Source organism: Amphibalanus amphitrite, unplaced genomic scaffold, assembly GCF_019059575.1.
Source record: "Amphibalanus amphitrite isolate SeventyFive unplaced genomic scaffold, NRLGWU_Aamphi_draft 000440F_arrow, whole genome shotgun sequence".
NCBI lineage: Eukaryota > Metazoa > Arthropoda > Thecostraca > Balanomorpha > Balanidae > Amphibalanus > Amphibalanus amphitrite.
The window spans coordinates 133,510-146,956 of record NW_024881934.1 but is presented as its reverse complement, the minus strand read 5'-3'; the positions used below and the strand labels follow the sequence as shown (position 1 = coordinate 146,956).

Sequence of the window (13,447 nt, the reverse complement as noted above, 5' to 3'; positions counted from 1 at the left end):
TGAGCTGTCGAGCCAGGGAAAGAGTTTTTTTAACGTTTTCTCTCATTTAGTTTTCAACCCCTAATTTGGGGAGAACAAGCTGTCCTGACGGTTCCTGGCCCTATGCAAAGTCGTGTGGGCAGCGCCCCAGCGGCCCCCGAGTTGCAGGGGCAGGCTGCGCCGACTGCTCCCCCCCCCCCCCCCCCGGTTCCCGCGCCTGTGTCAATGTCGCGGGACTCGACTCCGTACTATTAATTCAGCATGATACGGATATTGGGCCTTTTAATTAAATAAGGATGCTGAGAATATTACTGCCTTATTAAACTCTGCCACCCAATAAATACCCAAAAAGCTTGCCTTAAAATGAAATAGAAATGGCGTGCCAAGCCTCTTTAGTCTTTAGTCATCAGCGAAAGGTGCTTATAATTACAGACGAAAATGTGATCTTTAAGTCAACGAGCCCGGATACGGGATAACAATAACAAGCATTTACTTAAGATTAGCCCCAATGTTTACTAAGTGCACGGTGCATGACATTAACCACTGAATAATGTGAATTGGTAGTCTGTACACGGTATTTTACGCGCATCACGTCAGAGTCAGATCCTTTTAGGATAAGTGCCACACTTTAAAAAAAACGGTATAGTTTTTGAGTTTGCTTAAAAGTGTATTATATATATATATATATATATATATATATATATATATATATATATATATATATATATATATATATATATATATATATATATATATATATATATATATATATATATATATATATATATATATATATATTGAGGTAGATATACCAGTCATACCAGTCTATTCTTCACGTGACCTTGGGACATTCCTGTGACCTCTGTGTGACCTTTGTGTGCCCTCGTTACCAGGGTAACCTGGAGGACCAGGTCGTCCAGACCAACCCCGTGCTGGAGGCCTTCGGCAACGCCAAGACCGTGCGAAACGACAACTCGTCCCGCTTCGTGAGTTATCAGCGTGGCGGCGGCCTCACCCGACATGGCGGCCGCCATATCAAACATGACGGCAGCCTCATCCAATATGTCGGCAGCCTCACACAACGTGGCGGTAGCCATATGCAGACTGGCAGCCACTAGATCGTTACTTTTGTTTATTTTGTGTTGGGTAAATTTGTAAATAACAGCTCTCCCATCGCTTCCGCCAGGGTGTATTTGCAATATCTTTCACAAAATCCCACCGTTGCCTCTAATGCAAATTTACAGAATCCCAGCTGTTCCGCGGCCGCATCTGGATTCTATCAGCAGGGTATCTTTAGCTGGATCCATTTTCGTGTTGCCGGCAGGGTAATATTATCCTGATTCTTTTAGGGGGTAAATTTACCCGGATCCATTACGCTGTCACTAACGGGGCAAGTTCATCCAGTTCCATGTCTGTGTCGTCGGTAGGGTATACACCCTCGCATATATATTTACCCTCGCATGTGTGCGGTGTTTGCCAGCTTCTTATGTGTAGGGGGGGGGGGGTCGGTTGGACCCCCTTGCCGTTTGGCCCCTGATTGAGCTAGAGCTTCGTGGAAAAAAACGAGCGTGTTGCCCGTGACGAGAGGAAGCCGATGATACCCAATTTTAAGGTCCTGGGTCATTGGTTGACCTTCCAGGTCAGGTCAATGATCCAAAAATCGGGAAAATCGGGACCTGTTAGAAAGCCGTAAAGTGTGGCTGCTAAGGGGTTTTTCGGGGTGCTGATCACGAATGTCGTGTAAGTTTTGATCATATATGATGTCGTTAAGCGTTTAGACCAGGTCGGGTCAGGTCAGGTCAGGTCAGGTCAACCGGAAGGGGTCGTGACGGGTATTCGTAATACGTGTCAACCGCCTCTGACAGCTTCGTAACATGTTACGAAGGCACCAAAACTACATACTTCGTAAATGTTCAAATGGTTGGTAAATTCGAATTCAGCTCCAAAAACTTGCCTAGAAGCATGTAAAACTCGAAAAAGTGAACCGAGGTCAACAGTGGTCGATGACCTGACCTGACCTTTAGGTGACCTTGAAATCCACCCTGATGCATGGGAGCAACATCAAATCACATGTTTGAACGTTTGAAACCACGAAAAGCTTGCAAAAGCGCAGCTAATGCGAGCCGACATACGCCGAATCGCGATTTCGGCCAAACATGGTCACGGAAAAGAGGTCACAGGTCAAAAGTCATTGGGGTCAGGGTCATGAAATTTTCAGGGTAGGTGTAAAAATGATCAATGCGAGGGTAATGAAAGTTTCGTCGCGATCGGCCGCTTTTTACGCGAGTTATTCGTGAAAAACCATGGGGGGTCCATCCGACCCCCGACCTCCTACACATGCGAGGGTTTATCCGGATCCTGGTACTTCTGTGTCGCCGGCAGGCATCAGTCGTCACTTTCTGACAGCTATCGATGGAGCTTTAGTGGCTAATTTTAGGGATACCAAAGCCATGCATAACTTGCAATGCCATAGGTCTATAAGTGTTAGTCCATTTTTGTGCCGCCGACAGGGTAAATTTATCCATTTTTGTGCCGCCGACAGGGTAAATTCATCCGGATCCACTTCGGGCCGGCCGGCAAGCTGGCCGGCGCCGACATCGAGACCTACCTGCTGGAGAAAGCGCGCGTCATCTCGCAGCAGCCGCTGGAGCGCTCCTACCACATGTTCTACCAGCTCATGTCCGGCGCTGTCAAGGGACTCAAAGGTCAGTGTGCGGCAGGCGCGGGATCGAATCCCGCCGGGCGGCGGGGCAGGGGGAGGGTCCCATAACAGAACATAATCGTATATTTGGGCTCCTTTGTGGGGGGGGGGGTTACATGTTAAAGAAGCAGCTGACATCCTTGTTTGGGTCAGAAACTTACAAACACGAATTGGGAGGTAAATTGGTTGTATCTACGTTGTGTTATTCGTCAGTCCATTCTCTACACGTGGGTACGTCTGGTTCCAGGTCAGTCGCCGCCGGAGCCCGCAGACCGCTTACGCTGTCTGTGTCCGTGTTCCCTAATCTCCGTGTCTGAGCACCTGTCCACACACCGCCGCCAATCAGCGGTCAAAGTGACCGTCCGTGTTCAGCTGTTTACCGTGTGTTAGCACCTGCCAACCAATCAGCGGTCTACGATCCGCCTTTGGCAGGTTTCTCAGCAGGTCGAGGCCGGAGCTGATTAACTGATTCGATGTTTTCTGCCGCGATTCACTGATTGATCCGCTGACTCACCGTTGTGATTCCGTTCGGTGATTCTCCGCTCCGTTCGCTGTCGGCCATTGACAGCAGATTAGCGAACAGTGGGCCGACAGTCGCCCCGGCCGGCTCCAACTGGGTCCGACAGTCGCCCCGGCCGGCTCCGACTGGGTCCGACAGTGGCCCCGGCCGGCTCCGACTGGGTCCGGCAGTCGCCCCGGCCGGCTCCAACTGGGTCCGACAGTCGCCCCGGCCGGCTCCGACTGGGTCCGACAGTGGCCCCGGCCGGCTCCGACTGGGTCCGACAGTCGCTCCGACTGGCTCCGACTGGGTCCGGCAGGCCCCGGCCGGCTCCGACTGGGTCCGACAGTGGCCCCGGCCGGCCCCGACTGGGTCCGGCCGGCTCCGACTGGGTCCGGCCGGTTCCGACTGGGTCCGACCGGGTCCGACAGTGGCCCCGGACGGCTCCGACCGGGTCCGACAGTGGCCCCGGCCGGCTCCGACTGGGTCCGACAGTGGCCCCGGCCGGCTCCGACTGGGTCCGGCCGGCTCCGACTGGGTCCGGCCGGCTCCGACTGGGTCCGACAGTGGCCCCGGCCGGCTCCGACTAGGTCGGACAGTGGCCCCGGCCGGCTCCGACTGGGTCCGACAGTGGCCGCGGCCGGCTCCGACTGGGTCCGGCCGGCTCCGACTGGGTCCGACCGGGTCCGACAGTGGCCCCGGCCGGCTCCGACCGGGTCCGACAGTGGCCCCGGCCGGCTCCGACTGAGTCCGACAGTGGCCCCGGCCGGCTCCGACTGGGTCCGGCCGGCTCCGACTGGGTCGGACAGTGGCCCAGGCCGGCTCCGACCGGGTCCGACAGTCGCCCCGGCCGGCTCCGACTGGGTCCGACAGTGGCCCCGGCCGGCTCCGACTGGGTCCGACAGTGGCCCCGGCCGGCTCCGACTGGGGCCGACAGTGGCCCCGGCCGGCTCCGACTGGGGCCGACAGTGGCCCCGGCCGGCTCCGACTGGGTCCGGCAGTCGCCCCGGCCGGCTCCGACTGGGTCCGACAGTGGCCCCGGCCGGCTCCGACTGGGTCCGACAGTGGCCCCGGCTCCGACTGGGTCCGACAGTGGCCCCGGCCGGCTCCGACTGGGTCCGACAGTGGCCCAGGCCGACAGCCTTCTAATCGGCGCAACCTTATCATGGGCGCTCCGAACACGGTCAACACAGCATCTTATCAAATTGTCTGATATTAGCCGTTTTCACGACGGCCATCTGGTACACATTTGGTGCACATCTGGTGCAGATTAGGTACAGAGTTGGTCAAATCAGGTCCAGTGTGTCTCTTAGCAGCTATCAGCTAGGGTTGCACTAATTGCTTATATGCCTGCTTTGTTATATTATCAGAGAGCATCATTGATTAAAACACTGAAATAAATTCATAAAATAAAGATATTTGCTGTAAAAGAGATTAGATGCAGATTTGGTCAAATTAGGTGCACTCGTCGGATAGCCCGTCGTGAAAACGGCTATTATTGACAGCTAGTTCCATTCATAATTAGGCATTTATCTTAAGCCTGGTAGTCTTGATTCACTTTAAGAAATGTCATTTATTTTGAAGAAAACTAGTTGTATTCCCAGAGCGTTCGAAGACCAATAAAATTAGCTCAACTATAGCACAAGCTAAAATGTTTATTTTAGCAAAGCATGCAAAGTCCCTTCGAGTCCCGTTACTTTGCCCCCCTGAGTTCGGTACTGTGCCCACCTCTGAGTTCGGGTACTCTGCTCCCCTGAGTTCCGGTACTCTGCCCACCCCTCAGTTTCGGTACTCTGTCCCCTGGGCTGGCTCGGCCCACCTGTGAGTACCGGCTCCCTGAGTGCCGGTACTCTGAGTGGCGTTACTCGGAGTGCCGGTACGCTGAGTGGCGTTTCTCGGCCCACCTCTAACGTGGCCCGTTGACCGCGTAGATAAGCTGCTGCTCTCCGGCTCGGTGCGGGATTACCACTTTGTCAGCCAGGGCAAGACGACCATCCCCGGTGTGGACGATAAGGAAGAGATGGAGGCCACCGATGTGAGTGGCACGCTGAGCGTTACAGCCTCTTACAGCCGCGCCGGCCGCCAGCTGCCGGCGCTGCCGGCGCTGACTGCGTGTGCGCCAGCTAACGGGAACCGCCGGCCGCCGCTGCCTCTCTCTGTGTGCCTCTCACAGCCATTCACCTACGGAAACAAACGAACCAGCACGGAAACAAACGAAACAGCGCGGGAAAACGAAACTCGCAAACAGCAGCAATCAAATACACAGGCGGCTGACTTCCGCCCACAGAAAACAGTTACAAATCTGCAAAGGCTCCAGAAATGTAAGCCAAGCAGAGTTGCGCGAAAATAATTTATTCCTGGTTCTGACCTTATTCGGCTTGGAAAAATTGACTGATTGAGGTATTTGGTCGTATTAAGCTATTATCTAAAATGTGTATTTAAACAAAATTTGCTATGGAAAACAATTCACACAATGTTCAAAACTTCACCAATGCTTATTTATGTCATTGTTCAAAGGACAAAAGGCACAACAAAACCGAAAAAGAATGGACACAACACGAAGTCATTTATCTGTCTGTCGGACAGCCACACCTTATTACCCCACAGCGTTACAGCTTCGCCGCCGCAGCAGCGGCACCAGTTATCCGCCGCCGCTGCTGTGGCACTATCCGCCGCTGCTGTGACACTATCCGCCGCTGCTGTGGCACTATCCGCCGCTGCTGTGGCACCATCCGCCGCTGCTGTGGCACCATCCGCCGCTGCTATGGCACTATCCGCCGCTGCTGTGGCACCATCCGCCGCTGCTGTGGCACCATCCGCCGCTGCTGTGGCACTATCCGCCGCTGCTGTGGCACTATCCGCCGCTGCTGTGGCACTATCCGCCGCTGCTGTGGCACTATCCGCCGCTGCTGTGGCACCATCCGCCGCTGCTGTGGACTATCCGCCGCTGCTGTGGCACTATCCGCCGCTGCTGTGGCACTACCAGCCGCTGCTGTGGCACTATCCACTATCCAGCTCCTCAGCCCCACAGTAACACCGTATCCACCGCCGCTGCTGCCCTGCCGCCGCCGGTTGCTATGGCAGCGGCCGTCCGTCGACAGATCGCCATGGTAACGCCGCGTGTGGTCCTGTTCGACAGACAAGCTGTTCCTCAGCAACGACATAAAGGATTACCACTACGTGTCGCAGGGCAAAACGACCATCCCGAACGTGGACGACGGCGAGGAATTGCTGCTCACCGACGTAAGACCGACCCTCTGCGGGGCTCCCCCATACCTTATATCAGAAATACCCTACCCTACCCTACCCTACCCTACCCTACCCTACGCTACCCTACCCTACCCTACCCTACCCTACCCTACCCTACCCTACCCTACCCTACCCTACCCTACCCTACCCTACCCTACCCTACCCTTCTCTACCCTACCCTACCCTACCCCTACATCACGACCCTCTTTGAGGTCCTGCCCTACCGCATACCAGACATATCCCTCCCTACCTCAGCAACGTAAGACCATCGATGTGTAGGATTCAAACCTAACAGTTACCATAGGTATCCTATCGTAAATATCCCATATCTGCTGGAAACAACGTCCTTCCGTGGGTACTGTAGCCCCTACTAAGGCCGACCCTATTTGTCAATCTACCGAAAATACCCTATACTCGTATACCGTTCTCCTGCTCCACAGACGCGCGACTATCCTACCGACTTCCAACCACCCACCCGTACCCCATCCCACCCATACCGGACATCATACCCTGACCGGTACCGTCAACATCCCACCCATACCGGGCATCATACCCTGACCGGTACCGTCAACATCCCACCCATACCGGACATCATACCCTGACCGGTACCGTCAACATCCCACCCATACCGGACATCATACCCTGGCCGGTACCGTCAACATCCCACCCATACCGGACATCATATCCTGACCGGTACCGTGAACATCCCACCCATACCGGACATCTTACCTGACCGGTACCGTGAACATCCCACCCATACCGGACATCATACCCTGACCGGTACCGTGAACATCCCACCCATACCGGACATCATACCCTGACCGGTACCGTGAACATCCCACCCATACCGGACATCATACCCTGACCGGTACCGTCAACATTCCACCCATACCGGACATCATACCCTGACCGGTACCGTCAACATTCCACCCATACCGGACATCATACCCTGACCGGTACCGTCAACATTCCACCCATACCGGACATCATACCCATACCGATTACCGGACATCATACCCTGACCGGTACCGTCAACATTCCACCCATACCGGACATCATACCCTGACCGGTACCGTCAACATTCCACCCATACCGGACATCATACCCTGACCGGTACCGTCAACATTCCACCCATACCGGACATCATACCCATACCGATTACCGGACATCATACCCTGACCGGTACCGTCAACATTCCACCCCGCCGTACCCCGCCGACCGGACACTGCTCCGTTCTGCCCCCCCCCCCGTACCGGGGGTGTCCGGTCCCCCCCCCCTCCACGGAGTCACAGCGTCAGGGACGCCAGCCACCTGCCCAACCCCCAGTCAGTCCCACATGTCACTCAGCTGCATGATCGGCTCTCTCCAGCCATCTACATTGTACAATTACATCCATACATAAATTGCCGGCTGGCCAGCCAAAAGAGCGTCTCTTCTAAATGAAGTCTTCAAAATAATTACAATAGTGAGTATCACAATACTGCACTTAGGATGAGTAGGATTGAGAAATGAAATTTGAACTGACACTACCAGTACGTAATAATTGGGGACAAGACTTGTGAGGCGACAGCACCTCTTCTAATGATTTTCTCTCTCTCTATTTAATTTTAGGCCAGACTAGGTTAGCGGTTTTTCTTAGCAGTTGGTCGGTATTAGCACAGCCACAGATAACAGGAGTACTACTGTTATCTGTGGCACAGCATAGCCTGTCACACAGCAACACTGACGAAAAAAACAATGAGAATTATATCATTGAGCCAATGTCACCCACTCTGCCTCACTCTCAGGCCGACCTGCCGGCCGCAGTCGGGCGGCGGTGCGGTGCGCGCGCGCTCTCTCTCGCCCCAGCTGTCCCCCGGGTCCGGGTCAGGGGAGGGCGCTAGGCGGGTATCAGGCGCCTCTCCCGCGTCCGGACTCGGCGCTCCGGTCGCCCGGTAGGCACTAGGCAGCTGAGTCCCGATCGCCCGGTAGGCAGCTGAGTCCCAGTCGCCCGGTAGGCAGCTGAGTCCCGGTCGCCCGGTAGGCAGCTGAGTCTCGGTCGCCCGGTAGGCAGCTGAGTCCCAGTCGCCCGGTAGGCAGCTGAGTCTCGGTCGCCCGGTAGGCAGCTGAGTCTCGGTCGCACTCCGCAGCGTCTCGCTGCCGTCCACGGCACCCGATGTTAGCGGTCAGTCGCCACAGCGGATCTCCAGCTGCCCCAGTGACGTCACAGGCAGGCCCAGTGACGTCACCCTGTGTGTGTGTGTGTGTGTGTGTTCGGACGGCCGCTGACCGGCGCCCGCGCAGACCGCGGCCTGCAGTGCCCGCCGTAGCGTGTGCCGTGTGCGCCCGTTTCCTGTAGCCGGACCCGCCGCTGCTGTCCCCGCTGTGCAGTGGGCCGGGCCGCCGGTCTGTTCCCCGCAGATCTGCACGCCCCTGACGCCAGCGCGGGCGCCACCGCCCCCTCCGAGACCCCCTCTGCGCTCTGCGGTGATTGGCCGCGGCGGGCGAGTCCACTCCGATCTGCGGGGAGGTAGTTGTGATACTGCGCCGCCGAGCACCGGTGTGCTGCGGCGCAGTATACCAGTGCAGGCCGCGTCCGCCGCGGCACTCTGAGCAGCCGCATTGAACCGCCCAGACTCTGCCCGTCCATTTCAGCTGAAACACGGACACAGCATTTGTCGGCCACATAATACGCCTGATTCTCCTTTGTTGGCTCGGTTTTGAAGCCCAGAATCACAACAGTTTGGAGTCAAAATCAAACTAGTTTGCCGTAGCATCTTCAAGGCAAGGTATACCAGCGATGTTTCCAGCACCAGCAGGTGACTGTGTCCGTGCTGACCCCCCCCCCCCCCCACCATTACCGTGTCACCGACACGGCGCCCGACTGCCGGCCGCTGCACCCTCCGACCGCCCTGTGTGGCCTCTGACCTGTGTGTGACCCCGCTCTTTTTACTTCTTTGAATGTGTTTACGTAGTAGCTCGAATGGTGTGATTTGGCTGACGCTGGAGTTGCACGTTTCTGTTCCTGAGACGATAAAAACTTGTTTTTTTATTTACGGAAAATTGCAATAACGTAATCAAACAATTTAGTGGGCTATCAATAGAACTTGAAAACACAGCCTCACACATCGAAACGTGCAGCTGCAGTGGCCGCTCCTCCCCCTCCCCCTCCCCACGGACCGGCCCGGGACCGGGTCCGATGTGACGTCAGTGTGACGTCACTGCACGCAGAGCGGCTGCTGCTCACCCAGGGGATTCGCGCCTACCGGTTCGTCTCGCAGGGCAAGACCACCATACCGGGTGTCGATGACGGCGAGATGATGCTGGAGTGCGACGTGAGTACCGAGTACCTATCGCGCCCTTAGTGGTGGGCCAGTGAATCCAACAGGGTATTTACTATTTACCCAGCACACCCATAGTGGTGGGCCAGTGAATCCAACAGGGTACTCATCACAATGCCACACCCATAGTGGTGGGCCAGTAACTCTAACAGCGCGTCGGTTGAACGGTGCACGCAGAGGCTGTGGGCGGGGCGAGATTTTAAGATGATTGGCCTCAATGTCGTATGCGTATATCGCTTAGCGGCCAGTACTCATTATTATGTATAAAAAGTACTTGTATTTTCTGTGGAAAGGGCCGAACTGGTGGTGAAAAATATGGTCTTATTCAGAAGTGGTATTGTAGATATGGAACCCTGGGGATGCGGTAGTTAGCTTGTCACCAACTTTAGGCACCAGTCGTTTTGAATAAAAAATCGCTTCAGATATTGTCTGTCACTCATTGGGTTATCCCGATGGCCATTTTGTCAAACGATATAAAACAAAAAATGCATAGGCTTGGCGTACCTACCCAATCCAATGAATGTACGACGTAGCTAAATACATTATACAGGTTTATGTACTTCAATTGTTTGAATCTATGAAGAAAATAATTTTCAGAAGTAGGTACAGCCAAGATACCTACAGGTAGGTATAGGTGCCTACGTATTTCAAATTTCGTATTTTCGAAGCAACGAAGCAAAGGTATCTAAGGTTATCACATGATATTCAGAAATTGAATTTTTCAATGCCTCCAGGTCATTGAAGTGTTTCGATTTTAAGCCGTGGTAAAATATGCCCCCATGAAATAAATAAAATATAAGGCCAGTCACACCACACGTCACCCTGACAAGACCCGTGTCAGCCAGCGACACACCTGGTGTCAGAAGTGATAACTGATACACCCAGTGTCAGCGACACACAGTCAGTGACACACCGTCAGTGACACACAGCCAGTGACACTCGGTGTCAGTCTCGGCCATCACACACACACACACACGTGTAGTCACTCACCAATGACATCAGCCGACGGAGCAGCCAAAGCGCTCTCTCTCTCTCTCTCTCTCTCTCTCTCTCTCTCTCTCTCTCTCTCTCTCTCTCTCTCTCTCTCTCTCTCTCTCTCTCTCTCGGCCTGGCTTTGGCGCTCCGCTCTCTGCCTCTGCGACTCCCGCCCTCTCCCCAGACCCCGCCCATAAAACCCCAGCCGAACCGCCCTGTCTGTCTATATGTCTGTCTCTCTGTGATGTTCTTACCTTTAATTTAACGTAAGTCTTGAAAACTTATTAGTTATCACTTCGTATAAATATGCTTCATACGTTGAATACTCGGTAAAGTCGAACTTAAGTCAGCTATTTCCATACAATTCATTTCTGCTTTCGTACAGCTCATACTTTGCATTCTGCTCGCGATAAAACTGAGTGTGATTTGGCGTGGTGTGTTGTGTGCTGCACATCTCGGCTGGGGTTCCTCAGCTCACGGGGCCCAGCCGGAGCCAGCGGGCGACACAGTGACACTGCCTGATTAAATTACCGGCTCGTCACTTACCGAAATTGTGGGATCAGTGCGACAGCTCCACTGTGCAGTTCCACATATTGGTGGTAATAGAGGCTGCACTTCCTCTTATAACCTACGGTCTGTTTAACCCGCGCCCCAGTGGCGGTCTCAGTCAACTTCGCCCTAGTGGGGGGGGGGCATATGTTACCACCCACCTCTAACTAAAAAACTAAGAGGTCTAGAAAGACGCGGTAAAAAGCCGTCGATAGCTCTCTATGCGTACGTTTGAAAGTATTTCGGTCATTTTTCGTCTTAGAGCAATATTGGGGTCACTGGAGGTCAGCAATGGTCAAAATTTGCCAAATGTCATATTTTTCAGAAAACATGCATTTATCTCAGGAACTATGATAGCTAGAAAAACGCATGGAAAAGCAATCGATAGCCGATAGCTTTTTAACTCTTCTTTGGAGAAGGTCATTATCTAAATTGACCTCAAGTCAACGGTTTAGCCTCCAGAGGGCAAAAACTCCAAAAAATAGCTGTTCTTACGAAAAGTGTTTTCGACAATAACTTTTGACTAAAAAGCCACGATATTTCAATTGCCAGAATCGTGTTCCTCTCGCCCAGACGCGTCGAATAAACTATAATTTGAACTTGAAAGGTCAACTTTAAAATTTGACCTCAGGTCAAGTTCATGACCTGACCGGAAAAGGTCATGTTGCATATCATTCGATGCGTCTTAACAAGACAAACACAATGAGACCATCCCTAGCGTCCTATCTCTTTCCAATCGAGAGTTATTGGCAAAAATCTGTTTGTAGCCTCAAATGACCTCGGATGACCTTTCTAGAGGCTATCAGCAAAAATGACACCCTGGTCGTCACGGGTGGTCCAAATCATTGTGATTCTGAAATATTTGGACTGTTCCTATGCGTACACACGGATCTAGAGGCATTCTTTTTTCCATTGCCTTATAAAGGTAAGGTCACACCACTGGCCTGACCTTAGGTCACGGATATAAAAAATCCGAGATATGCAAATTAAAGGTGCCCATAACATCATGCAATCCACCAAGTTTGAAACCTTTCTGACAAACACTGCTGGCTGGACATGATTGCAAACTTTTTTCAGGTTTGGTCAGTTAACTTGACCTGGTGACCTGACCTGACACGACCTGGGATAAAAAATTTATAAATTTTCCAAAATTGATGTACAAAAAGCTACGCGCCGCGGTTTTTATTCACACGAAAAAAAAACGCGACAGAGTGGTAACATATGCCCCCCCCCCCCCACACACACACACACACTGGGACGAAGGTTAAATTTGCTTTATTTTTGCCAAAAGGAATATAGGAACAGAACAGCCCTCAACTCACCGCGTGGTAGATCTGATCGGCTACACCGGCTAGCTCGGACTCGGAGACTATGAAATTGGTTACTATTTTATTGGAAATCATAACACAAGACATTAGATTTCTTACCTTTCTTACCTTAGATTTATTTCCTTACATTAGATTGAGCAACAATACAAGCAAGTTTATATTGCCCCCCCCCCCTCCCTAAAAAAGCTTATACTTCTTGTTGCCATTCTTGCCTTTTAATTTATTTAATGATGGATCCAATCAAAAGAGTGGAACGTGACACACCTCTATCATATGGATTTTTATCGACTGATAACATATCCCTAGAGTTATTAGCGGAATTGTAAAAAAAGAATGCCTATCACGCAGTGAGATGGAGGCTGTACCTAGCGAGCTTAGGAACGTAATAAAAAGGACTAAAAACATCAATGCCTTTCATTTCGATGTCTATTGACCGCCTTTGGAATTATTTCTCATGGGGTCGCTTTTTTTTGCTATTACGGTATAGTTTCATTCTTTCCCTTCCCGAGCGTCGCCTGTCTCGGTGTTATGGTCTCAGTCTCTATAGGTACCACCTGGGTATTTGTGGTCGCCATTTGGGCGTTTGCTCGGCCGTTCGGGCGCATCTGCCGTCCGGCTGGGGCCCGCGAGCTGTCACCGGGGGGTCCGCGCCGCGCGCCGCTTCCGCTGACCCGCAGGAGGCCTTCGACATTCTCAACTTCTCTGCCGAGGAGAAGATGAACATCTACAAGATCACGGCCACCGTGATGCACCTGGGCGAGATGAAGTTCCGCCAGAAGGGGCGCGAGGAGCAGGCAGAGGCCGAGGGCACGGAGGTGAGTGAGCGGCCGCCGCGCCGGCCGGCGGC

At 53.1% G+C, this 13,447-nt stretch overlaps 1 protein-coding gene across 50 annotated transcripts in view; it reads left to right on the top strand.

Annotated features, from left to right (window-relative positions):
• LOC122391490 (myosin heavy chain, muscle-like) overlaps window positions 1–13,447 on the top strand; it is an 84,110-nt gene that overhangs the window by 18,384 nt on the left and 52,279 nt on the right. For 26 of the 50 annotated variants that reach the window (XM_043385487.1, XM_043385481.1, XM_043385473.1 and 23 more), the window contains 4 exons: window positions 873–965; window positions 2,522–2,684; window positions 6,319–6,422; window positions 13,278–13,415. In XM_043385487.1, the coding sequence (XP_043241422.1) occupies window positions 873–965; window positions 2,522–2,684; window positions 6,319–6,422; window positions 13,278–13,415 (498 nt within the window). Of the gene's footprint in view, window positions 1–872; window positions 966–2,521; window positions 2,685–5,110; window positions 5,215–6,318; window positions 6,423–9,638; window positions 9,743–13,277; window positions 13,416–13,447 lie in introns of all 50 variants that reach the window. The other 24 variants (XM_043385477.1, XM_043385462.1, XM_043385494.1 and 21 more) reach the window with 3 other exon arrangements.